This window comes from Bactrocera dorsalis, chromosome 5 (genome assembly GCF_023373825.1).
Source record: "Bactrocera dorsalis isolate Fly_Bdor chromosome 5, ASM2337382v1, whole genome shotgun sequence".
In the NCBI taxonomy this organism is placed as follows: Eukaryota; Metazoa; Arthropoda; class Insecta; order Diptera; family Tephritidae; genus Bactrocera; species Bactrocera dorsalis.
This window is the reverse complement of record NC_064307.1, coordinates 16,231,158-16,256,141: the sequence shown is the minus strand read 5'-3', so window position 1 is coordinate 16,256,141 and position 24,984 is coordinate 16,231,158. Positions and strand designations below refer to the sequence as shown.

At 32.6% G+C, this 24,984-nt stretch overlaps 7 protein-coding genes across 13 annotated transcripts; 3 read left to right on the top strand and 4 right to left on the bottom strand.

Moving 5' to 3' along the window:
* Window positions 1-17: 17 nt before the first annotated feature.
* Window positions 18-6,697, bottom strand: LOC105228011 (uncharacterized protein DDB_G0286299). 4 transcript variants are annotated; one of them, XM_011207612.4, is made up of 7 exons: window positions 6,322-6,697; window positions 4,060-4,530; window positions 1,828-1,912; window positions 1,673-1,758; window positions 1,358-1,457; window positions 284-1,252; window positions 18-193 (listed from the first exon to the last, which is right to left on the bottom strand). In XM_011207612.4, exons 1-6 carry the CDS (start codon window positions 6,364-6,366, stop codon window positions 516-518), a joined length of 1,524 nt encoding a protein of 507 aa, XP_011205914.2. In that variant the 5' UTR covers window positions 6,367-6,697; the 3' UTR covers window positions 18-193; window positions 284-515. The 4 variants fall into 4 exon arrangements, with proteins under 4 accessions (XP_011205914.2, XP_049314243.1, XP_049314241.1 ...); XM_049458286.1 differs by lacking the exon at window positions 6,322-6,697 and adding an exon at window positions 6,121-6,274; XM_049458284.1 differs by lacking the exon at window positions 6,322-6,697 and adding an exon at window positions 5,652-6,070.
* LOC125778843 (probable deoxyhypusine synthase) lies at window positions 6,320-8,335 on the bottom strand. Its single transcript, XM_049458293.1, has 2 exons — window positions 8,006-8,335; window positions 6,320-7,952 (listed from the first exon to the last, which is right to left on the bottom strand). Exons 1-2 carry the CDS (start codon window positions 8,195-8,197, stop codon window positions 7,053-7,055), a joined length of 1,092 nt encoding a protein of 363 aa, XP_049314250.1. The 5' UTR covers window positions 8,198-8,335; the 3' UTR covers window positions 6,320-7,052.
* A 267-nt stretch (window positions 8,336-8,602) lies between these two features.
* LOC105228010 (nedd8-conjugating enzyme UbcE2M) lies at window positions 8,603-10,111 on the top strand. The gene is made up of 3 exons (XM_011207611.2): window positions 8,603-9,125; window positions 9,455-9,756; window positions 9,844-10,111. The coding sequence occupies exons 1-3, from the start codon at window positions 9,020-9,022 to the stop codon at window positions 9,982-9,984; spliced, it is 549 nt and encodes a 182-aa protein (XP_011205913.1). The 5' UTR covers window positions 8,603-9,019; the 3' UTR covers window positions 9,985-10,111.
* Window positions 10,112-10,390: 279 nt separating this feature from the next.
* On the bottom strand, window positions 10,391-17,083 carry LOC105228009 (mediator of RNA polymerase II transcription subunit 24). Of its 2 annotated transcripts, XM_049458281.1 has the most exons (12): window positions 16,868-17,082; window positions 14,836-14,922; window positions 14,612-14,769; window positions 13,906-14,549; window positions 13,649-13,845; window positions 12,970-13,138; window positions 12,702-12,898; window positions 12,474-12,643; window positions 11,849-12,401; window positions 11,525-11,637; window positions 10,618-11,175; window positions 10,391-10,552 (listed from the first exon to the last, which is right to left on the bottom strand). In XM_049458281.1, the coding sequence occupies exons 1-12, from the start codon at window positions 16,985-16,987 to the stop codon at window positions 10,453-10,455; spliced, it is 3,066 nt and encodes a 1,021-aa protein (XP_049314238.1). In that variant the 5' UTR covers window positions 16,988-17,082; the 3' UTR covers window positions 10,391-10,452. The 2 variants fall into 2 exon arrangements, with proteins under 2 accessions (XP_049314238.1, XP_049314237.1); XM_049458280.1 differs by having other exon boundaries at window positions 13,649-14,549; window positions 16,868-17,083.
* On the top strand, window positions 15,265-16,645 carry LOC105228008 (chaperone protein DnaJ). The gene is made up of 3 exons (XM_011207609.4): window positions 15,265-15,568; window positions 15,670-15,870; window positions 15,924-16,645. The coding sequence occupies exons 1-3, from the start codon at window positions 15,265-15,267 to the stop codon at window positions 16,643-16,645; spliced, it is 1,227 nt and encodes a 408-aa protein (XP_011205911.1).
* A 584-nt stretch (window positions 17,084-17,667) lies between the features above and the next one.
* On the top strand, window positions 17,668-22,923 carry LOC105228007 (WD repeat domain phosphoinositide-interacting protein 2). 3 transcript variants are annotated; one of them, XM_011207606.4, is made up of 8 exons: window positions 17,670-17,862; window positions 18,762-18,801; window positions 18,869-19,022; window positions 19,086-19,257; window positions 19,330-19,916; window positions 20,255-20,413; window positions 21,320-21,447; window positions 22,170-22,923. In XM_011207606.4, exons 3-8 carry the CDS (start codon window positions 18,952-18,954, stop codon window positions 22,316-22,318), a joined length of 1,266 nt encoding a protein of 421 aa, XP_011205908.1. In that variant the 5' UTR covers window positions 17,670-17,862; window positions 18,762-18,801; window positions 18,869-18,951; the 3' UTR covers window positions 22,319-22,923. The 3 variants fall into 3 exon arrangements, with proteins under 3 accessions (XP_049314258.1, XP_011205908.1, XP_011205910.1); XM_011207608.4 differs by having other exon boundaries at window positions 17,673-17,862; window positions 20,270-20,413; XM_049458301.1 differs by having other exon boundaries at window positions 17,668-17,862; window positions 21,320-22,311.
* On the bottom strand, window positions 22,861-24,849 carry LOC105228006 (protein phosphatase 1 regulatory subunit 7). Its single transcript, XM_011207605.4, has 2 exons — window positions 24,699-24,849; window positions 22,861-24,643 (listed from the first exon to the last, which is right to left on the bottom strand). Exon 2 carries the CDS (start codon window positions 24,631-24,633, stop codon window positions 23,617-23,619), a length of 1,017 nt encoding a protein of 338 aa, XP_011205907.1. The 5' UTR covers window positions 24,634-24,643; window positions 24,699-24,849; the 3' UTR covers window positions 22,861-23,616.
* Window positions 24,850-24,984: the final 135 nt, after the last annotated feature.

Here is a 24,984-nt window from a genome sequence, read left to right as displayed (position 1 = left end):
AAATAAATGCAAACACATTTCTTCAACTTAAAACTCAATATTTATTGACTGATGAACGTATGTATAAATGTATGTATTTGGTTTAATTCGCAGCTGCACGCTTCTCGCTATCAAGTAAGTCTTCCACTTTGGCATGGGTGTCATTCCTATGCGGTATAGATTGTGTGAGCCTTTCATTTTCCATTATTGCATGCTAACAAAAATGTAAAATAAATATTGTAATATTATTAAAGAAGTATGTGTGTATGTAAAGTATGAACGAATTAGGTAAGTAGATAATTACAAGGAGTATGTTGGCTTGTGTTTACTACGTTCAGTGCTTTTCGGTGATGCATGATCAAATTTACAAATAATGACTCATGAAGTGCTAGGGGGTAACTCCAAAACCATTTTAAAGTGAGAAACTAAGGACGGTGTATTTAATAAATAAAAGTTAATTAATGTGTGTGTAATATTTCCAAAAGCTAAGCAGTCGATCGCGGAAGAGGTTTCTCTTAATTTTAATGTTATTATCACTATTCAATATCGTCGTGATCGTTGCTAGCAATCTCTTCCTTAATGTCATCTTTATTTGCTGCAGCATCTTCTGCCTTATCAATAACTTTTTCTGCTGAGCTTGACTCTTCTTCATCATCATCTTCTTCTTCGCTCGTCACGTTTTCTTCACTTGCATTCTTATTCTCATCGTTATTAGATTCTGCATTTTCATTTTTATCTGCTGTTGTTTTTTCACTTTCTTTTTCAGCAACTTCATTTTCATCACCAACAATCTCTGCATCATTGTTGTCGGTTTTATCTGTTTCTTCGTTTTCTTTTGCACTTTCATCCTCAACATCCTTCTCATTTGCTTCAGAATTTTCTGCTTCTTTTCCAGCTCCTTCATCATTGTCATTACTGGTATCTTGGTGCTCCGTTTCTAATTTTGCGGTTTCATCTTTTTGAGTGTCTTCCTCTGTATCTTCTTTCAAAGAATCTGCTTCCACCGCCGATGTTTCTGTTTCTGTGACACTTTCTTTTTTCTTTTTTCCAGCTTCTTCATCGCTGTTATTACTGGTATCTTGGTTCTCCGTTTCTAATTTTCCGGTTTCATCTTTTTGAGTGTCTTCCTCTGTATTTTCTTTCAAAGAATCTGTTTCCATCGCCGATGTTTCTGCTTCTGTGACACTTTCTTTTTTCGCCGTTTCCTCCTTTGCATTGTCTTCGGGTTCCGGTTCACTCTCCGTTTTATCTTCCGTTTCCTCATTGGATTTATCTAATGGTGTGCAAAATTATTTAAATATTTTTGTTTCGCTTTTTAATTTAAATTGCATACGAAAGATATTCAACACACAACAACAATAACACTGTTACATTTTACCTTTCGCTACTTCCGTTTCTGCTGTGTTTTCGGCATTTTCGCTGTCTCCTACTTTTACGCTTTGTTCTTCGTCGTTGGGTTTAGTTTCCGCTTTTTGCGTCTGATTTCATGATATCAATGACATTTTTACAAATCCATTATAATTAGTTAGGATATTTTTTCAATGTGAGGGGAAAAATGAAATACATATACATAGGTAAAGTATTAAAAATGTCAAAATGGATATACTCTATATCTAAGGCTCAGAATCTTAGCATTCAATGAATTGGTTGCGCGAAGCTTTAAAAAAAAATGGCTTAATTTGTAGACACAAACCTCGGTTGGATCGGCTTCTGCATTATTTGGTTTTGTATCGTCACTCTTTGCCTGCTCCTCAGCCACTTCTTCTTTAGCAGTCTCTGCTTTGTGTTATAAGTGAGTTAGTAACTTTAAAAGTACTTTACATATATACATATATGTATGCAGTTTACCTATGGATTTGTCCTCTTCTGTATCGGCTTCGGCCGTTTCAGTTTCGTCTTTCTTTTCTTCATTTTGTTCCTCCTGCGTTTCATTCTTCAATATCACAATAAATTATTCAAAGTTTCTTGTTGGCAGGTTAGTAAAAAAAAGCTCCAAAGCGGCGAAATTTTTATTGGCATCGCAGTTCTCGCTAGACGACAGTTACACAAAAGTACAAATATACATGCATGCCGCGCTGCACATAAATACGCTTACGCCTACATATTAAAAACACATTAAATGCCAGCGCAGTGCGTAACATAAAATTTAAATTTTAAAGCACATTAGGAATTTCGTCAGTAGTTTTACGTGAGCGTTGAAACTGGCAAAAATCAACCAATGGAAGTATGTACCTCCAAAACACTCGATTCATCTGAAGCACCTATTACCATCATTTAACGTTAAGCATATAACGTACATGGCTTATGCTACATCGCGGCAATTCAATTATCTGACTCAATAACCGGACAAAAAAAGCAAGTACATACATGTTTTTATTATTGTATAAATGTATTTTACGCTCTTTACATAGCAGTCGTTTATGATATACATACATAATTATATCGGCTTAATTCCTTCAATTAATTGGATTTTTCTCTTCGTAAGCATGTTCCTTTTTCAACCAATATGGCAAGTTAAACTAATTGTCATACGTTTTCATTCACGTCAAATGTTTATATTAGGACTTGGTTAACAATACTATTTGCACACAATTATTATGTTCTCATATAAATTATAAATTATTTCAATTATCAAAAGTACTAAAATTTTCGCTGTTATCTCTAAGCTGTAAAATAACAATTCAACATTCATTTGTTTTAATTGTTTTATCGACTTCAATTTATGACTATTACTTGCTCCCCTTTGTGACATGTGTTTAATTTTGCATTTAAAATGTACTTCAAGTTTATCATTGATGTTGATACTACACCACAGTATTCTCTGAGAAATTCGAAACAATTTCGCTTTCATGAACAAATTATTCAATTATTAAATACCTGCGTATGAATCAAATACTGTGTATAAAAAAATTATTTTTTTATTTTAACAACATCTCAATCTCGCGGTAAAACACTTACTAATGTAGATGCAAAGTGTGTACTGCCCATATAAACAAACCCATAAAGATTAGTATTACATGCAATTAATAGAACCGAAGTAAATGTACTATGATATATCAAATCAATTATGTAAAACCGTTATTGACATTTTAATACGTTATGAAAAATATAAATATTTAGAACTTGAAAATAATTATAACTAGAAGTTTCCATGAAATATAAAAGATAAACTAAAAATGGGTATAAAAATTAAAAGCGAACTATATGCTATAATTTATGAGCATATACATACATATGTATAGAGAAATTGTTTTTTAAGTAATTGCAATCGAAATTCATTCCATAAAATTATCGGTTTAATTAAACATAAGTTCAAACTTTTCTTTATTTTGTTCAAAAATTTCAAATTAAGCACGAATACCCCACTACAGATAATTGAAAAATTAAAAAATTTTATTTTTGTGTTAATTTAACTTGGGCAAAACTCAAATTCGTGTGTAAGTATGAGAAAAACCGTGGTTTGCTGCTGCATTTCTTTTTATATAGTTCCGTAAATTGACACCCAGCAAAATTAGGAGAACTATTCCACTTTCTTCTTAGTTACGCCAGTTTGCCATACGGACTATGTAGATATGTACTAAGAATTAAGTAAATCAACTTTTTGACTAACGAATTTCATGAAAGTATAAATACGCTTCTTGTCTTTTTTCATAAACACAAGCAGTATTGCTTATTATATCATAAGAAATTTAATGAATATTAAATATGAACTAAAAAAGAAATAAATACATATGCATGTCATGTACGTAATGATTGTTTAACATACTGTTAGTTAGTTTGCATTGCTTGCTATTCCTTTTTAAATTTTACGATAATTGCTGCTGTTGCTATATTAGCACAGTAAAATGTTAAATTATAATTAATTTAATATTGCAGAAATAAAAAGAAAGTAAGCATACAATAAGTAAAAAAATTAAAGTGAAAATTGAGGTTTTTAATTACATATGCATATATGTATGTAATATAAATCTTTGTTAATGCTATTACGCTATACAAGTGCATTACAATATTTTCTTGTCGTTAGCAATACTTAGCGCTTAGAGTGTAAGAGTTTTTGCACAAAAAATCGACTGCTCAAACCTCAGCATTCTTGGTCTCGCCATCACCGTTTGCACTCTCCCCAGCATCGGCAGCAGCTTGACTGTCGTCAGCCGTTTTGCCGACCTCTTCACTTTCAGGTTTCTCTTCGACATTTTCTTTGTTCTCATCATCTGATGCTTTTACTTCGCCATTTTCCTGCTTCAGCTCCAGCTGAGCACTAGAAACAGCTGTGGTATCGGCCGGTGCCAGCTTCAAGAACTGCTCCAATGTATCTATTTCATTGGCCAAATCGAAGGCATCATAATCCCCACAATATTCTTCTTGGTTGAATATTTGTGGTGGCAGTGGATGTCTTGGCTCTGGGTCACTTACTGTGGCACCATTGCTAGTCGACTTTGTTTGCATCAACTCTTTTTCGCTTTCTTTCCCTGGTTCCGTTATGTCCACAATGTCGTACTTGATATTCTTGCTGTCCAAAATCATCAAAACGCGTTGCTGGCGTTTTTTGACCTAAAAATATGAAGTGCATAAGTACAAATATATTATAAGTATTTATTTGTTATGTAGAACTCTTCTATACCATAGATTTGGAACTCAATGAAACTTGCTAAAGAGGATACAATAAAATTATATATAAAATAAATATGTATGTATATACAAATATTAATTATATTTAATAATTTTATATGTGATTTTTTGCATTTTTCTGAAGTTTTGAAAAAAATTATATTTTTACAACACAGAGTCTATAAAAAATCTGAGCGTAGTGTACATTTTAATATTTTAATATATCCAGTAAAATAAAATAAAAATGTAAAAGAGAATGTAAGTTAGAAGTCTGTTTATAAGCCCCCGATTGTACGGTGTTCATAACGTACAATTTATGTACTTATGTTATGTTGTACTATATACATATGTACATATATATATGTTTAATGCTGTTTGACACCGGTAAGGAACAAAGAATTTCCTTGTGATAACATTATACATACATACTCGTATATGTTAAATATGTACATATATAGTATGACACAAGTATGTAAACTTAAGTATATTGATAAATAATATTGATTAGATAACAAATTTGATATGAAACCCAAAATACGTCGTCACCATCAATATTAGGTACTATTATTGTAAAAGGCGAAAATTTAATAGCAAAGATGCGTCACTATTAAGAATGTAACGATCAAGTAATAATAAAATATTAAATACTGTTTACATACAAATTGTAGAGAGTAACTGAAACCACTAAAAATTATAAAACCGGTTTGACCGAATGTGGTATAGAAGATGACTTAACCGCCAGCACATACATATGTATGTATCAGCGAATAAGTGAAATCTTTTATAAAATTTCAATTCAGAGTCATTAAACAAAACAATTAAATAATGTAAAGTTCATCAAAATTGGGTATTAAAATACATATATGTATAATATCATATGCAGAAATCATTGTGTAAATACTCGGTTTTGTTAAATAAGATTTCTCAACTTTACTCCGTATATTACCGACATGTATAATTTTTTGGAAAGTTCGGATCTATCCTCATGTACTTGAATATACAATAGTTTATTTGCTTGTGCATATATTTGTATATGCTACACATTCATTGCCTGCCCCTTTTACCTTTATAATTCTGAGATGATGGCACGTAAGCATATAACATTTATGATTCATATAAAAGAAAGAATTTTTCTTAAGAGCATAAGCATATACTATACACTTATGTATGTATGTGCAAAAAATTGATTCTACATTGTGAAAGAATAGTAGATATTACTTCTTATACCCTAATCAGCTTTGATTGCTGTTCAATGATTTTCGTTTATCGTATGTAACGCATATTTTAGTTTAACAGGTGGTATTTTTAAATAAAAACCAGAAGTGAAGACCACAACACTACCACAGCTCAAAATGATGACAAACCACCACAAACACCTTAGCAGTAGCGACCATGTCAAGCATGTATAAAATTTGATCGTTCGCCCACCAGAGAACATAACAAAATCTACTTGACATTAAAACTGCTAAATGCAATCGTTCCGTGGATGGTCGTTCACATATCTAATATTTGTTGTTGGAATCATACTATTACTTTTTGAGTTAACTAATGTTAATCACGTCACAGTAGAATCACCCATTGCCGGAACCAGATTTTTAATTTTTATTTGCACATAAATTAATATATTTCGACGAGTTCTGGGCAGCTAGCCCCACCCGCATACATTTCTTTTACACGATAGCCGCAATTGCCAACATTATTGACACCTTAGAACCATATCTACTGTATCCTTACCTCTTTATTTCCGGACATTCCGCTTACATAAACCTTAAGGACCATTTTTAACTTTGAATTGTACACCGATTTAAATAATTGCAAATATTTTTAGAAATTTTTAATTTCCTCGATGTCCACTTTTCTTTATTTTCGTCACTGTTGCCGTTGCTCTTGCCGCTCCCGTCGTTACTTTCGTTGCTATAACACGACTGCGACTCTGTGTTGCTGCTTGCCTCACTACTTTCGACGCGCTTGTTTAATTCAATATCAATTCTTAACTTTCGTGTTATCGTTTATTTTATTTTTAACAAAATAAACAATATTTTAAGTTACTCAAATATTTAACACAAATAAATAGTGAGAATTGCCTATTTCTTTCAATGATAAATTTTCAGCCCTTTCGCTCAAAAGCAATTCACAGAAATGTTGACAACACTATTCACCAGCTGTTCGAAATCTATCTATCTTAATGTTGCCGGACTTTCATTAAATTCAAAATAATTATTTTGCATGAGTAACCAGTAACCTCAGTGTATGAGTAACTTTATTTTGTTGTTGCTTTTAGCGGTACAAAATATTACGCGCATGCGTTTTTGTACTGTCGAGTTAACAGAATTTTATCGAATTTATATATGGATCCGTTCTGGTGACGCAGTTCGCAAGTCGTTATTAACTAAGCTTTATTAAAATGTTCGTTTACTATTACAAATTAAAGTTCACAAATTTGCATTTTTTACAATTATTTATTATCATGGTTTGTTATTCTTTTTTGCATTAAAATGTCTTTTAACAAAAGTCTCACCAACAATCAATGGCACTACTAAACTAGCTTCTGCATACACCTTAACTGGTGAAGCTTCTTTCTTTATTTTACCCCAAGAAATAGCCTCATCTGGGCGAGCACCACTGTCACTGCCATCGAATTCCGAAGCTGTGTTAATAAAAACGGAATAATCGGCTCCATTTCTCATCAAATTCGCATTGCATATGTGATGCTTTATAATACCGCCACCAATTATAATCATTCCCGATTTGGTGGCTTTCACAGCCATAGTGTTTAGACGTCGCAAATCGGATAAAATATCTACCACTAATCCGGGGTGACGAAAAGAGTGGAAATACATCATGTCACCTAGGCTACCATCTGTAAGCGCAGGGCAAAACACAGGTATTTTATGTTTCGCAGCCCAGTAGTATATTGAGCTGGTGTCGTTTATCCTTTCCCCAAGTCGTTGTATAATACGAGAAGGAGACCAAATCATGCCTTTCGTTTTCTGCTCTTCAACCATTTCATCAAGTAGCGGCATGAGCCAATCCTCGAACTTGCAATAGTTATCGTTCGGTACAAGCAAGTTACCAATACGATTTATACCACGATCCCGTAAATCTCGGCCAGATAATTCGAATGATCCCATGTACGTGGGTGCTAGACATTTAATAAAGTCTTCTTCAACGCCACCCGCTGTCGTTACTACACAATCCACCATTTGGTGTTCAACGAGGAATCGTAATGTCTCCCGCAATCCCGACGACACTAGATTAGATGTGAATCCAAGGAATATTGTACAGCTATGTTTTCGTCTAATGAACTCATCCGTTTCATGCAGATCGGCTTCTTCAGGTTTCAACGGCTGCTGCCTACAATCAAGCTATGAATATTTTAAAATACATAAAACTTCCCATAAAAAAATGGTTACATTACCATTTGATTGATTTCTCTTATTGCCAATCCAAGATTAGTAGCTTGAAACCCTGTATTAACATACGACTCAAATAATTTTGAGTAATCAATTCCTTGATTCCAATCATAGCCCTGCACAATGGGAGTGTTTTCCGGTATATTTTCACTTCGTTTAAGTACAGCTTCTTTGGCGATATCTGGTTCAACGGACATTTTCTATTGTTACAACCTATGTTTCCCCAAATTATTAAATTTTAAATAAAATATTTAGTAACTTTATACAAACTAAACTTTGTTTTGATTTAATTTGAATGTTCGAATATGGAAAGTACCACATGCTTGCGAATGAATAGGGTTAACGCTGCTCCAAAAATATATGCTCGGACTTGATATACAATCTTTTAAAGCTGGTAACTTTTCAGTTTAAAAAATAAAAATGTAGTATAAATATATAAATATCTGATAATTAGTATAATCCAAATATTCTTTTAAATCCGAACGAGACAACAAGAGATAACAAACTTTATAATGTATAAAAATAATAAAAAATTTTACGCAACTGTTTTGACATTGCAATAATAAACGAAGAACGGTAACACTACAACTCACTTTTTGGCATTTGCAAATTGAAAGCAGAGAACGTATACGTTCTCTGTTGAAAGTCAAAAATTTGGAGAAACTCAGAAAAGAACAAATCCATATAGAATAATCGAAAAAGATTTTTGGTGTTGGACTATTGGAATTTTGAAAGTAGTTTTACAAAGTGTACAATAGTGGAAGTGTTGTTTGAAATAGTGGGGATATATGTAACACAGTGTGGTAAAAACGCATCATCGCAATTAACAACAACAAATTGTGCCAGCGCCCTGACTCCGACCCTTTTGTGAAACTTTAATTGCAGTATTTAATTGCAAACTTATAAACCTAAAACTGTCAGAACAAAAGAAAAACTGGCAAAAAGCAGCAAACAGGAAAAATAACAAAATTATTTTATAAGAAAAATACGGAAGTGCAAGGAGGAGCAACAGTAACGTTATGATCAAATTGTTTTCACTGAAACAACAAAAAAAGGATGGCGAACAGTTGGCTCGCACCGGGCAGCAAAAGAAAGCATCAGCTGCGCAGCTACGTATACAAAAAGGTAAAGTTTATTAAAATATCTATACATATATAATTTAATTATTGTTAAAAGGAAAATAAAAATAAATATCCTTAACAAAAAACAGTTTTTTTCTAAATGTATGCTTATAAGAATGCGGCTGAACATAGTTTTAGGTTTTCAAATGTTAATGATCATGTAATAGTGGATCTAGTTTCCATTGTATACAAATCTTTAATTAGTCAAGGTAAATGGAACAGATTCGGGTTTATGATTACTTTAAATTTGTGCTGTGCATGCGGTATATTAAGAATCTCAAAAATTGTTGTCTTGATAACTATTTTAAATTAATTTTATTTATTTATGTTTAGACATCAACGAGTTAAACCTGCCGAAAACATGCGCCACTGAGTTTCCCGATCCAAATGATTTACTCAATTTTAAGCTAACGATTTGTCCTGACGAAGGTTTCTACAGAAACGGACGTTTCGTTTTCAGTTTTCGTGTAGGACCCAACTACCCACATGAACCACCAAAAGTAAAATGCGAAACACAAGTCTACCATCCAAATATCGATCTAGAAGGCAACGTCTGTTTAAATATTTTGCGTGAAGACTGGAATCCAGTACTGACAATTAGTTCTATTGTTTACGGATTACAATTTCTTTTCTTGGTGTGTTAAACCTGTATATTTTATAATTCGCTTATACTAAAAATTTTATTACTTTACATTTAATTTAAACCATACAATACTTTACAGGAACCTAACCCGGAAGATCCACTGAATAAGGAAGCAGCAGATCAATTGCAATCAAATCGTGCGCTCTTTGAACGCAATGTCTTAAGAGCGATGCAGGGTCATACTGTGGGTGATACCCAGTTTGAGGCATGTCTCAAGTGATACCGAGAATCAACAATTTAATTTTAGGATCAGCGTCTGCCTTCTCAACTTTATATTAGGTTTTGGTGGGCGTTTTTATATTAATTTAATTTTCAATATTAATTAAAGAAAGAAAGCAGCAAGATAATTTGATTTGATTTATTTGTGTAGATTATAAAGTCCGCACACTTCATTGGTGGAAATCGTAAGTAGGATCTCTCATATTTCACAATTAAGGGTTCAAAAATTGGTTTTGATTTCAATCACACTATTTACTGGTAGCATTACAAAATTGTTATTATAGTCTATTAAAATCGATTAAAAACAAGAACGTTCACGCAAATCTTCCTAAAAATAGATTTTTTTTTTTGACCAAGTCCGAATTATTTTCTTGTAGTCTTTTCGTAAAAAATTAAAATGCATCATCTTTGAATATACATATGCATGTGTATATGTACTTGAAGGTATATTTAGACAAATTTGTAAAATTTACAATTTCAAACTGTTCTCTTTTAAACGAATATTACGCCAAACACTTAAATCAGAAACAGCCGACTGCCGTCCAGTTGGTGTGCGAAGATCATTGAGACTGAAATATATCAATAATGTATATATATCATATAATTTAATTTATTTGAATTTATAATAACTTACCGACATATCAAGCCCACGCTAATGTCCTCGGTGACCATAATTTTGAGTAGATTTTGGACGAGTTGTGTAGGCAGTAATTTGAGTACCGGCCGTATACGTTCCCCACCACACTCGACCAGCAAAGAAATAAAACGATATGCAAAATACACTTTTGGCGTCAACTCGTCCGATGTAACAAATTTCTGTAATACTTTAAATATATGTTGTACACTAGATTGCAATGGCTCTTTAAGATTTGCCGAACGAGCTGCATCCCGTGAAACCGTCGAACCAACATTATCAGCATTACTAACAACACCGGCAGCTGACAATAGGGGATGAGTGTCACTAAGGAAATCATTCGAACATGAGTTATCCGAACCGCCTTCCTGATTCAGTTTTCGTAATTTCGGTACATTATTCAAATCCAAATCACCGCTGTTGCAGTCTTCACTATGCGTGCGTGTACGCTTTTGTTGTAAGTTACCAATGGCACCTTGGCGATGCTCCAGTGCCGAAATAATGCAGTATACGGACAGCAGAGCCAAGACATGTGACTGGGGTTCATTTATTTCTCCGCTAAAAGTAGAGAACGAGAGAATAATTAATTGATTATTTTCTTTTATTTATTTAATAAAATTATTATTAATTTGTGCGTATGTAGAACTTAGATCATCAGAAATTACCCAAATCACCTGTTTAACGGAGATTCGGGCACTCTTATTGCTCTTAGCTGAAATTTGGCTCTCTTGGAATGTTGCTTTGACATATTTTTAGCTTTCATAGTACACACATACATGTGTACGAACATGAACACTTAACTTATTTTATAATACAGATTCGAATTTATATTTTATTAACAACCTGGATTTGTTTACTTTCTTCGTTCGGTATTAGTAATTCAATATAAGACATTTAATATACTCACCCAACCATTTGATGTGCATATGATGGTATTACGTCCTTTAATAGAGCCTCAGTATTGCGTTCAATGTCCAAGTGTAAAATAGCAAATACTATATCCATGGTTTTCATCATGTCCTTTCGAAAAATAAAAACGAAAAATTCAAATTGTTTAATTTTTACTTTTTTTTACTCTAAACTGAGTATATTAATTTTGCGCCATTATGAATGTGATATCGTTCTAGAATTCTGCACATGTATTATAGTAGCTGCGGTGCAACTGAAGTTAACGAGTTTTCTTCTTCTATATTAAATTTGGGAAATACAAATCAACTTGTTTACTAATTACCTTTGTATATTTGCAGATCATTATTTCTTGTACCAAATGTCTTGTTAACCAAGTCGGGCCACCAGATTGCAATAAAGACTCCAGCACCTGTGCTGACATTACTGGCAACCAGCCATGCTCGGCCACCGTTTTCCACACCTCACGAAACTGATCAGAAAGTGGTGTTTGTGATACTAGATTCTGTGTGAGCGTTATACTCCGAGATTTAGTATTGCCCGAGGGATGTGCATCTTGTTGCATTTTACGTATTATTTGAAAGGACAAGCCCAGGCGCTCTTTTACATTTTCTTGCGTAGCCATCTCTTCACTGCTGAGTGGTGTTAAAAATTGTTGTATCATATTTAATGGCTTGAGCAGCTCATTCTCACGAACTGAATACATATAAGCGCATAAAAATGAAGTAGCGCACACGGAGAAGGAGAACATTCTACGTTTGATATTCTCTAATATACTTTTCACATCTGTCGATGTAAGTATGTCCTTTTCCCATGCAATAAGCACATGATTGAGCACTCCAGGCAAATTTAAGCATATATCTTGCCATGTGAGATTGCTGAAAAGAAAGCATTTATTATTGTAATCAATCTTCACGAGTATATGGAAGTTGCAATTTCGTGTTACTAACCTATTTTTATGTTGTGCCTCGGGGCTTCGCAAACTCAGTAACAATTCGTCCACAATCTGTTCGTCGCACAGTGCAATCATATTACGTGGATTTTTCGGCTTATTACGTTCGGCCATGCATTCACGCACCCACTTCTCGAAGAAGGAGTCACCATGTTCCGATAAAACGACCTGCAAAAGTGAATGGTTATTGATAAGATGCTCCATGACTTGAGTCTTATACGCTTACATCCGATCCATAAGTTTGTACTATAAACGTCAACATCAAAAATGACACATCAAAAAGTGTTGAACGTATAATTGAGGGTTTACCAATTTCACCGGGAACTTGTTTCGAATTTTCATTACACTGTATCAGGCGTGTAACGAATGTTTTTAAGCGACCTTCCACTGTTGCCACAGACAATATCAAATCGAAACTGTTACCTATTAATATAGCGAGGTCATTTAATACGAAGTTGAGACAATTATGTGACAGATTATAAATGTTTACTTACCGACTAAAACTTGGCAGAGCACACCTAATAACGCTTCCTGAACTTTGTTGTAATCAGTGCTTAGTGTCTTGAGTACACCGGATAGCGGCACTTCTGCACGTATGATGAAATTGATTATTGACAAAGCTTGGTTGCCCGTTTCACGTTTTTGAAGCATCAATGATGTGCTCTCACTGCAATAAATTAACATTTCATTAATTATTTAGGTTTATAAATATTGAGAATATTTAAAAATATAATTATTTGAATAATAACTTTCATATTTTCAATCCCCAAAATCGGAGTTATAAATTAAAAAAAAGAAGAAATTAACCTCAAATACCGGTTTGAAACTTATTTTTTAAACCTAAACTTCGTTTGATAGTTTATAATCAAAAAAACAAAAAGAAATGTTTTTGAATTTACATTTATTCGCGTTTATGTACTTCGCGCTCTACTATTTTGAACTAAAGTGCGCTCAATTCAAATTTTGTCTATTTTTAATTTTGATTCGGGATTAGAAATTAAATTTTTAAATTTTAAATCGGATTTTGAATTAAAAATCCAAATTTTCCAAAACATTTGCGATTACATATTAAATTTTCAATTCAATACCAAATATCCCATTATTTGTTTAATAAAAAATTCGCAACACCGTAAATGACTAGCCATTTCCTGTTTTTATAATTTCATATGTTACTTGCCGTTGTGCTGCAAAATGTTTAACATGCACATCAGTGACCAGATGTTGCTTAGTCCAATCGTTCAACAGATACTCTATAATGTTACATGAGCACTTCGTATCCATTAAATCGAGTAGTAAATTATCCTCTAAAAGTAACTCAAAAGCCTCAACTACCTCAGGGATATGATCGGTGGGCGTTTGCTCGTCATTGGCTGAAAAAACAGGAAGAATTAAATACATTTTCTTAAACATAATGAAAGTTTTATGCTTACAACGTTGCAGTGCATGCAATTGCTTTATGATGTGTGGCACTTTGAAGAAAGTGAATGCGCCCCACAATGTGTCACGGCTAACTTCCACCACATTACTCAGTGAAATGAAGCCCGCGCGTACAATTTCGTAAATTAAACGTGTGAGTGAATAGTTTTTTAGGCGTTGTATCATTTGCAGCTCGGCGACAAAGTACGATGTGTCATTACATGGATTTAATAATACTTCCACAGCTAAGAGCGGTTGTACGCAGTAGCTTATTGACTCCACGCCTTTTGAATGCAAACGTGGCATAGTTAACTTAGTAGCATCTAAATATGCCAGCTGTTGCAGCGATTGTGCTATAGACATATTACGCGACGATAAATGACTACTAACTAATGTATTCTTTAGGCCGTTGTATTTGTCACGTATTTTACCATACATTTCTATGTCATCATAACAACCGATATAAAATATGCCCATCAAGTATTGATTGGATATAAATTTGTCGACAATAATACATGTTTTCTCAAACATAAATGATTGTTCTGCGCTAATTTCCCCGCCAATTTCATAGTTTTTCATGATCATAGCAACTATTTGCATTATCCAATATACTAATGAAGCAATTGCATTGGGTAATATACCCTCCTCTGGTTTGTTTCTGTTAATAATGCAGAAATATTAGAAACGTTAAAAGCAACAAAGAGGGATAGTGAAACTTACCTGCACGTTACACCATCCATAACATCTTCTAGAAATTCTAATAACGCCGCGATGCAATAAACGCGATCGAAATGATCATATTTCGATATTCGCCGTAGAACAGCGGCATGTGAGACCAAATTTGCACAGAGACAGTGTTTTAAATAATTTAATATTAACTAAAAGTATAGAAATATTTATGAAAAAATATGTGTATATAAAATAGGTGAGTAGAATTGACTTACCGGGTTGGCATTCGAACCCACCAAAGATTGCTGTAGTATACAATCAGCCAAGTTATAAGCATCACCACTAACTCCGCGCGGGAGCACCTATGTAAATTTTAAGAGTAAAACATTTGAGCTTTAAAAGAAGAACTTCGAAAAATACATAGATTTTATATTCCATACAAATTAATATAAATGCACACACAAAACAAACTTGTCAATGGACTTGGACAAAGTAAGCTGACGCATTTTTTAGACGTCTACAATATGAAAACATATAATTATTTCAGAATTTTTTTGTCAACGGAGCGAGCGAAAGTAAAACTGGTGGTGAAGGATTGAAAGACAGACGAAATATATTTTTTACGAAATTTTGCGATTTGCTTTTATTTAATTAAAGCTAACAAAGATACTTAGTAAATCATTCTAATTAAATTGGGGAAAACTATGAATGTTTTAAATTCAATAAGTCGTGCAATACTACAAAATTTTCTCAAACTAAATAAATTACAATTGGCTACTGTTGCTTATCAGTTTAAAGTTGAACGACCAGTTTATTATCCCGACAGACAAAATGAAATGCAGCGGTTTAGTGAACAACAGAAGTCACAATTGGTCGCGGAAACACAAGAGAAGAAGAAACTTCCGAGGGATTATTACTACAAAATACTCGGTGTAAAACGGCACGCATCGACGCAGCAAATAAAAGCAGCGTATTATACTTTGGCAAAACGATTTCATCCAGATGCAGGTAGCCTATCTGAATCTGAAACACTGTTGATATTCTATATCTGAAGTTATGAAACTCTTTTTTTTTGTCGTTTATGTTGTGATGATTTTTTCGATTTATAGGTAATTCGCCACCTCATGAGTCCAAACGATTTCAAGAAATTTCAAATGCTTATCATATACTAACGGATGAATCCAAGCGTCTGGAATATGACCAGTTGGGCATGGTAAAGGATGAGCAATCATTTTTACATAAATTCACAAATTCGGGCAATGGTTTTACTAATCGCAAGGGAGAAGTTATACTACCCACTACTCGCGAGGGTAAATTTAAAATATACATCAACATTATGATATAATTTTAAACTTCTCCATAGAAATGATAAAAATGACATCTGGTGAATCTAGGCTGGAGCTTACGTTTTTGGAAGCAGCCCATGGATTAAAGAAAAATATTGACATACGTTTCCTTAAGAAATGCCCAGCGTGCAACGGTAAATCACCGCAGCTCGTCAACCGTAGCAAACCAGAGCTTTGCAGAAAATGTCAAGGAATTGGAAAATTAACCAAGAAAACTGCCACATATACCAGTATCCAAGTTTGTGATCAGTGTCATGGCAAACGATATATTAATCGTAACGAGTGCGATACATGCGAAAACCGTGGCGTTGTGCTAGAGACAGTTCGAATTGTGGCACAAGTACCACCGGGAGTAAAACATGGTGAATTAGTACCTGTTGATAATCCAAAAACGAAACAACGTATCCATTACCGCGTACAAGTGCAACCGAGTGACATCTTTCAACGTATAGGCAACAATGTACTTTCAGACAAGTACATTAGTATTTCGGACGCAGTATTAGGTGGAACTTTTAAAGTACGTGGCATATACGAAGAACTAGAAGTTAAACTAGACCCCGGAACTGAGAGCCACACCACAAAAACTTTAAAAGGCAAAGGTATTAGATCTCGTGATGGCACTGGTGATCATATCATCAACTTTAAAATACGTATTCCTCGGCAATTAAGTATGAAACAGCGTCAACTAATAATGGCCTTAGCCAAGACGGAGGATCACACATTTGAACGACCTATTTAGTGCAGCATATACGAAGTAATTGAATATGCAAAGCCGAATCTGCTAAATGCTATAAGTTAGGTTTTTAGTTAAAATTTTTGGATATCCGAAAATTTAAAGTCCTTTTAAGAACAAATATTTCAATTGTTTCTTTGAAAAATCTGTAATTAAACCCAAATATTTTGAATTGAAACTTGACTTCCTTTATTTAACTTTTCTTTAATTACATTACTCTCCACTTACTCGCTTAATATTGGTACCCCAAAGCGCAACATTCCAACGTTCACGCCAAGCACGTAAAATCATCAATTTCAACAAACTTGTTTTACTTGGCTTTTGTAGTTCCATTGTATTATCTTTCATTTTAAAGATATTGGAAACAAAATACAAATTGTATTAACTTAAATCACTAAAAACATTCTCTCAACATAAAAACTAAACAATAACTAAACGGTGATGTGCCAAATTGTTATTTATGTATCGAATAATGAAAGTTATCGAAATTAATTGTTCAGTCTCGCGAATTTACATGCCATCCGGCATGCGATGCAATATGAGCACCATTAAACTACCAGATATAAAGTTTGACAGAAACATCATTTTCAAAGTATTACGTGAAAATTATATTTCTTTAATATTATTATATTTAGGGAGAGTAAGAAAATTATTTATTAGTGATAATTCTCTCAATATAATAAATAATAAAACGAATTAAATCAAAAATTATGCTAACTGAAAATATATTGATTATTAGTTAAACAAAATATTTTTATGTATTTTCTTCGTAACTGAACGTCCTGCAGAATATGTTAACGCAATAATTTTATTACCATGAACATGGCTATGGAAACTTCATACTCATGGTTGGTAGTAGATATCTGTATAATTATCGTAAAAACTATTGCCGGCAATAAACTTTTAGTATGGTGATTTCGTAGTTCAGTTTTCTTGTCTTGTCTAACACACAATAAAAATGCTTGACAATCATCTACAAAATAGATTACTATCGCAAATTTATCGACACAAATAAAAGCATATGGACATCAAGAAGGCAAACAACAAGAATAGACGTACAGATGACAAAGATCATCAAAACAACTTCGACCACTGAAAATTAAACAAGTAGTTCTTTAACTTATTATTATTATTAAGAAATATCAAAGTTTTAGTTGGTTTCTCTACAAAGAGCGCGAAAACTGTGAACTGAACATTATTTAAAAGGCAGGAAAATCAAGAAAGTAAGTATATACATACAAATTATTGGTCATTTTGTTTTCTTGATTAAATTTTCTTTATCAGTCAGCAAGCTTTTCTCTACATAGATTTGTTTGGTCATTTTTGTCTTTTTGTTTTGATTAAATAAAAATATAACTGGTACTCATGATATATTCAAAAATAGGGAGTGTATACACATTAAATTTGGAGCATAAACATACGATTTTAGCACAGAATTAAGTAATTTTTTGTCATTGCGTTTTAATAAATTATTCAATACATATGTATATGTCATACATACATATTTACCCAAATATGTGTATAATCGAATAAAGGAAAATCTTCGTAAATATTAATTGCCAGCCAAAGTAAATTCAAAGCCGTATAGCTGTATTATAAAATGCTGGTAAAAACAAAATAATCTAATGCATAACACTTTTTTTATAAAAGAAAAAGCCAGCTATAAACTAAATACATTCATACACAATCATAAGATATTTTGAACAATATATATATACATACATGTTATACAAAAACAAAATGATATAAAGTTTTGATAACATATGGTGAACTTTACGCAGTAACGTCTAAAATTAACCATATCTCAGAATAAATACCCTAACATAATTTATGCATATTTTACCTGTGAGTTAATATGATTTCTTCACAAGTTCCTTTCGAAAGGTGTATGTGTATATCCCCTGAAACTATGTGTCTTCGGTGTCTGCGATGAAGGGTTAACATTTTTCAACCTGTAACCTAGTGACTTTGTATTTTATGAAACATATTCAGATTTTCGTCGTCTTTTTTATGTTAGAAAGGTTTGCTCTAAAAGAAACATAAAATTTGTATGCTCTATCTCTATTCGAAAAAATATTAAACCGTTATTAACATATGTCCATAATTTTCATATTATATTTAGGTTTCCTGAGCAATCACCATATATTATTTATTTAATACAAGTAAGTTTAAATACTGAAAATCTTTATAAACAAATATTATATTCCTAAATTTAAAAACAATTTTCAGTTCATCATAAACTAGAATAAGTTGAAACATTTTTGAACTCGAACAAAAACACTGTTTTGTTGTGACATATATTACTTTGGATAATGATGAATCTATTGGGACGCCCGGACATTGAAGCTGGTGAAGTTTTTGTTAATTTCAATCAAAATGATACGTAAGTTCAAATTACTTTTATTTTTGTCTAATAAAATAAGTAAATGTTTAATATACTCTTTAGATCATTGGCGGTTGCAACACGATCGGGTTATAGTTTATACAGTCTTAGTTCAGTAGATCTAACATTGGATAAAACATACAGTTGCCATACGGACGAGATATTCCTTATTGAACGCCTTTTTGAAAGTTCTTTGGTTGCGGTTGTCTCTCAGCGGTCACCACGAAAGCTTAAAGTAAGCAAAAAAAAGTATTTTTGTTTTGTTATATTGTAGATGTTTTAATTATTTTTTTTATATTATTATTAGGTATGTCATTTTAAGAAACAGAGTGAAATTTGTAATTACTCATACTCGAATACCATATTGGCTGTTAAACTAAATCGGGAACGTCTAATTGTTTGCCTGGAAGAAAGTTTATATATTCACAATATCCAGGATATGAAAGTAGTCCATACGATACGTGATACTCCATGCAATCCAAATGGTCTCTGCGCACTTTCTTCCTCATCAGAGCACTGTTATTTGGCCTATCCGGGAAGCGTCACCTCAGGGGAAGTTCAAATTTTTGATGCAATAAATTTACATGCTAAGACCATGATACCTGCTCACGATTCTCCATTGGCTGCATTGGCATTTAGCCCGTCTGGGACTGAGATCGCTACAGCGAGCGAGCGTGGTACCGTAATACGCGTCTTTTCATCTCTTGATGGCAGCAAGCTGTTCGAAATGCGTCGTGGTCTCAAGCGTTGCGTGGCGATTGCATCGCTCTCATTTAGTACATGCGCAAAATATTTAGTGTCGAGTTCAAACACGGAAACAGTACATATATTTCGTTTGGATCGGTCAGCTGCCGAACAGGCTGACTCAAAACGAACATCGGATGATTGGATGGGGTTCGTTAAACATATATTTGACATTATTATATTTTTCTTGTTTTACGTATTACTATTTTGCATTGTACCTTTTGCATTTTTTTTACCTTTCTGTTGTTCTTTTATTTCTAAAACATTTTTACTCATATCTTTTACGTTTCTTTTTCTTCCTTGAAAATCGCACACCCGCTCTCAACATCCAACATCTACACCTGTTTTCAACACCAACCAAACAACTTTAAACTATCAACCATTACATAACACCCTAATTCGACACCCTCGCCACCTCTCATATTTTGTCATCATTGTCCAACCGTTTGTCGTCGCTCTACCCCACGTCAACTCTCTCATGCTGTTAGTTACTCCTTTTTTAGATATCTCAGCAAAACTGTGACCAGCTATCTGCCCACTCAAGTAACGGATGTATTCAGCCAGGGACGAGCATTTACATCGGTAACATTACCGGAGGCTGGTGTTCGCCGTATGTGTGCAATCACAACAATACAAAAACAACTAAGGTGAGTTTACTTAAGTATGGATAAAGTTAATTCGTTAATTCGTAAAATCAGCTTTGTTTTTGAGAATACGGGTTGAGGAGGAAACGCTTTAAATTTTTGAATGCTCAAAAAAATGTGATATACTATATATAAAACAGGTTTAAAACGCATAACTTCATAAATTTTGCTCGAAAGCACTAAAAATTTTGACACAACATATCCTGAAATATGTATTATGCGTTCAATTAATAAAAAATTTAGTAGTATCTTATCCTAGATGTAAATTTAACTTGGTAAATTCAAACAGTAAAGATATTAGCTGTCAGGTACGCATAATTTGTAGTTCAATGACAATATGGCTACCAAGGTCAAGTAAACTGAACGAAACTATTTTCTTAGAAAAATAGCATATACATAGGTACCTGTATCTCCAGCGGTGACCGTATATGTACTTAGTTATACATAAAAAGACCAAAATAGGTACTCGCAAGGGATTATACATATATGCTTTCTATTGATCGATTGTTTTTAAGCTGTAGACAATGTAGGAGAACATTTCAGCTTCAGTTTTGTATGCATATATATGTAGGTACATACATTAGTGCATGGTATTTACCTTTGCTTGGTTGATAACATATGCATGGTTGAGGTATATTTTGGTGAAACTTTCATATTACAATATGTCTTTAGATGCCATTTAAAACAAAATCAAAAAGTTTTCTACTCAGATATTTCGAGCAACAAATTTAAATATGAATGAACAATTATCACATGGTTGAACTTTTAATTATTTATAGTAGTAATAAGAAAATAATAAATTACGGTATAACTGAATAATAACTATTTTTTTTTTGGTGTTATTACGCACAATTAATATAGTTTTAAGCTGTTTATATGTATTTAATTCTTGGCTTTTATTACTTTCAGACTTTTGGTGGCTTCACAAGACGGATACTTATATGTCTACTCCATACCCTCTATTGAGGGCGGTGAATGTCAGCTTATTAAGAAGCATGATATACGCCTAGACGATTCTTATGCAATGGACATTAAAGGCAGGATTTATTACTAAATTTTCATCCACACATACCACAATTCCATTGCTCGCCGTCATAATCGATAACATAATCTTAAACACCATACCATATAATTAGCATAAAATATGAATAATGAATTCATTTACATACATATTATTATTAGTATAATAGTGGTACTCATGAAAACTCACAAAATCTTACCACGCAATTCAGTTTTACTCATTTTCTTAAAAATTGTGTGAGCGTAATCAAAATAATTATGTGATGTTCTGTTAAAATAGCAGAAATGCTTAATCGGAAGATTGAAGCATTTAATTATAATGGCCTTAGCTTTAAACAACAGATCTCATGAAACTTTCAGCGTTGATGTTGTGACTCCATAATGCATTGGTGTTGCTGGAGCGACAATTCTTGTCCATTTTGGCTAAGCAGATCCTTCTGTCGTAGTGACGAATATGTCACACATTCTTTTGTTTTGATTTAATTTAGTTTTTTTTCGATTTTACTAATTGTTAATATTGTTTTCATTTTATTTTATTTATGTATTTTCCTTTATTTTGATCTTTTTTTTATTTTTACTGCTATTTTTTTATTTTACTATTTTTTTATTTTGATTCGTAAACTTGTACTAATGACAACAGTACATTTCTTTGGTCTAAAAAATGAGTATCGCTGATATGGCTGAGTTTTGCTGAGAACCCACTATTATTATTTTAAACTAGGTAAATTTTTTGTTACAGTTGATTCGCCACAACCGCTGGGAGGTGCAGGTGCTGGCACAGCTGTTACTGAAGTTATAAGTGAAGATGAGTCATCTAAACAGAGTACAGCCAGTGGAGCCACTTATGCTTCTGCAGTAAAAGGCGATGAAAAGGCCGCACAGCCTTAGATGTGTCACACTTTTAAAGATTCACTATTACCACCACGAACTTCACAAACTACCTAAGTCTGCAAATGAAGTTTTCTGCAAACAGAATATCCATCAATATCGATTGGTTATTTTTCTGTGACAATGTGATGCAGTTTTTATTTTATATAAATCTAGGGTTAGCGCTCACAATTTTATCTGTAATTTACATTTTCCAAAATTTAATTTTCATTTAAAGAACGACTTATTGTTCTTAACTGCAAAATTACCAATGCTCGATCGTAAAATTGAGTATATCTTTTGTTCATAGATTTGAATATTGAGATTAAGAATTAAACTAATTAATAAAAAAATTTCTACATATACATACATATGTATAACACAAAAAGATTTGGTACATAAAAGCTTACACCCTCCTCTCCCAATATCATTTTTTATTATCTCAAATGTTCACCTGTGTATTATTTTAATTTTGTCAATTTACAGTAATAAATATTTGTGTTTGCATTTGCTAATATATATAAAAAAAACTTGAACCTATTGGTAAAAATAAAATAAAAAAGTTAGTTATAAGAAATTTTGTTTTAATTTACTTTAATAAAAAAGAAAACATTCAAATAAAAAAATATACAACGAATTTTATATTAGCATACTGTATGCATTAATGTAGAACTAATTAGTATTTATCTCATAATTACGACGAATTAAAGTTCGATATTTTGTCCTCACGCCTTGGATTCTGCTTCTCTGAAATTTTATTCGATCTTTCGATAGCACGTAGAGATTATTTTTATTTAAATCATCAGTTGTCGTTATTTATGATAAAATTTGCGCTTTTTTGTGTAAGTAGTTCATCAAATCATACAATAAACAGCTTTTACACACACCTGGTCAGGACAAGAAAACACTAGGCGCCATCGAAAAAAAATTTCTACTTACGATCTTAGAACATGCAATTATGCTTTGTATATGTTGCGAAATCTTTATTTAAATGTTGTTTATTATCTTTACAAATACTTATCTATGAGTTAGTCACCAAATTAGAAACAAATTCAGCGGTCTATGCATACATTTGAATGTAAGGGTCAGGTATGACTAATTTCCATTGAAAATGGTAGACGCTTAAAATGCACTTTCGCGGATCACCAGTAAAGTAATGAATATATTTTAGAACATATTAGAAAAATCTGGTATTTGAATTTTTGCTGTCAGGTTTTCAAAAAATTAAAACTAGGTTCAGAAATATTTTTTTTTTAGTTTCCAATTTTCTTCATATTGAATGTTATTTTATTAGTATATGAAAATTGAGATATGCATTTTTACCGACATAGAGTGGCGTCTATTTTTTCAAGCCATGGCAAAATGGAACGCAACTTGAAGCGATACATCTTATCTGTGGCTACGGGATTGTGTTCCAAGTAAATAGTTTTAAGCTTTGTATTTTCTTTTAGATTTTCAATATTTTTCCAGTCGGAAACACTGTTATCATTTAGCCATAATTCCTCCAGTTCTTTTAAATCGGCAACGTTGTCTATCGATTTCAATCTATTTTTGGCCAAGTCTAAAGTTTCTAAATTGGTATTTGAATTTAAATTTTCAATTATTTCTATACCATTTTCCGATAAATAAAGTTCAGTCAAATTAACTAACTTATCCAAATTCTCGATTTTTACAATACGATTAGCTTGTAAACTTAAACATTCTAGATTTACCAATGTGTCCAAATTTTCAATTTTAGTTATCTTATTCTTGCCAAGGTATAGTTGGCGTAGATTTACCAGCATTTCAATATTTTGTATTTTACGAATTTTGTTATCCCCCAATTCCAGCATAGTCAAATTAGTTAACATGCCTAAGTTTTCAATAACTTGTATCTTGTTAGCACATAAGAAAATCTTTTCCAAATTAACTAATTTATCTACATTTTCTATCTTAGTTAAACGGTTAAAGCTCAAGTCTAACTGTTCTAGATCTACTAATGTATCTAGATTCTCAATTTTAGTGATTTGGTTATCGTAGAGTTCTAGTTCCTGGAGCGTTGTCAATGTGTCGAGGTTTTCAATTTTCTTTATAAGATTCCAGCGTAGGTAAAGACGTTCAATGCATTTCAGTGGTTCAAAATTCTCTAGCTTTTCAATACGATGATGATTCAGATCTAATTCTAAACATTCTGGATCAATTAGTACAACATCTTCAATGGAAGGAAGTGGTTCTTCAATAATTTCTGTTTCCACAGGAGGTCCAATAGATGGGGTCTTTGATATTGTGTCAATAGAGGTGTCAGATTTCGTGATATCGGACAATGCTCCATTTTCTGCTGAGTTTCCATCCGCCATAGCTTAGTACCTAACGCGAAAACTATTAAATACTTATAGTCAAACTTATTAATTGAAATTATCACCTTGTTTAAAGTCAGTAATCCCGCAAATATGAATAAAAACTAATGCGAAATCATATAGCTACAACGTGAGTGTTGCCACAGCATGCAATTACGGTCAAATTCAATTTTTTCAAAATATTTATAATGAAACGGGACTCTTTATTAGTTTGAAATTCTTAACATGTATTAAAATTAATGTAATATTTATTAATAAAGTAGCAAAGCTTTGAGATACAACTAAAAGAAAAATTTCGGAAAACATTTTTTTATTTTATGTTAAGAAAGTTGGATGAAATTTTGTGATGTC

What these genes read in the sequence shown, in the direction of transcription:
- LOC105228011 (XM_049458284.1), bottom strand. Translation starts at nt 5,702, where the DNA reads ATGAATCATAAATGTTATATGCTTACGTGCCATCATCTCAGAATTATA. An exon ending in ATCATCTCAGAATTATAAAG is followed by an intron (nt 4,531 to 5,651) that starts GTAAAAGGGGCA and finishes TCATATTTTTAG; the next exon opens with GTCAAAAAACGCCAGCAACG. An exon ending in CAGAAGCCGATCCAACCGAG is followed by an intron (nt 1,458 to 1,672) that starts GTTTGTGTCTAC and finishes TCATGAAATCAG; the next exon opens with ACGCAAAAAGCGGAAACTAA.
- LOC125778843 (XM_049458293.1), bottom strand. Translation starts at nt 8,197, where the DNA reads ATGTCCGTTGAACCAGATATCGCCAAAGAAGCTGTACTTAAACGAAGT. An exon ending in TAAGAGAAATCAATCAAATG is followed by an intron (nt 7,953 to 8,005) that starts GTAATGTAACCA and finishes AAATATTCATAG; the next exon opens with CTTGATTGTAGGCAGCAGCC.
- LOC105228010 (XM_011207611.2), top strand. Translation starts at nt 9,020, where the DNA reads ATGATCAAATTGTTTTCACTGAAACAACAAAAAAAGGATGGCGAACAG. An exon ending in GCAGCTACGTATACAAAAAG is followed by an intron (nt 9,126 to 9,454) that starts GTAAAGTTTATT and finishes ATTTATGTTTAG; the next exon opens with ACATCAACGAGTTAAACCTG. An exon ending in GATTACAATTTCTTTTCTTG is followed by an intron (nt 9,757 to 9,843) that starts GTGTGTTAAACC and finishes AATACTTTACAG; the next exon opens with GAACCTAACCCGGAAGATCC.
- LOC105228008 (XM_011207609.4), top strand. Translation starts at nt 15,265, where the DNA reads ATGAATGTTTTAAATTCAATAAGTCGTGCAATACTACAAAATTTTCTC. An exon ending in ACGATTTCATCCAGATGCAG is followed by an intron (nt 15,569 to 15,669) that starts GTAGCCTATCTG and finishes TTCGATTTATAG; the next exon opens with GTAATTCGCCACCTCATGAG. An exon ending in ACTACCCACTACTCGCGAGG is followed by an intron (nt 15,871 to 15,923) that starts GTAAATTTAAAA and finishes ACTTCTCCATAG; the next exon opens with AAATGATAAAAATGACATCT.
- LOC105228009 (XM_049458280.1), bottom strand. Translation starts at nt 16,987, where the DNA reads ATGAAAGATAATACAATGGAACTACAAAAGCCAAGTAAAACAAGTTTG. An exon ending in GCTCTGCCAAGTTTTAGTCG is followed by an intron (nt 12,899 to 12,969) that starts GTAAGTAAACAT and finishes CTATATTAATAG; the next exon opens with GTAACAGTTTCGATTTGATA. An exon ending in GAGGCACAACATAAAAATAG is followed by an intron (nt 12,402 to 12,473) that starts GTTAGTAACACG and finishes CTTTCTTTTCAG; the next exon opens with CAATCTCACATGGCAAGATA.
- LOC105228007 (XM_011207606.4), top strand. Translation starts at nt 18,952, where the DNA reads ATGATGAATCTATTGGGACGCCCGGACATTGAAGCTGGTGAAGTTTTT. An exon ending in AATTTCAATCAAAATGATAC is followed by an intron (nt 19,023 to 19,085) that starts GTAAGTTCAAAT and finishes TATACTCTTTAG; the next exon opens with ATCATTGGCGGTTGCAACAC. An exon ending in ACATCGGATGATTGGATGGG is followed by an intron (nt 19,917 to 20,254) that starts GTTCGTTAAACA and finishes TCATGCTGTTAG; the next exon opens with TTACTCCTTTTTTAGATATC.
- LOC105228006 (XM_011207605.4), bottom strand. Translation starts at nt 24,633, where the DNA reads ATGGCGGATGGAAACTCAGCAGAAAATGGAGCATTGTCCGATATCACG.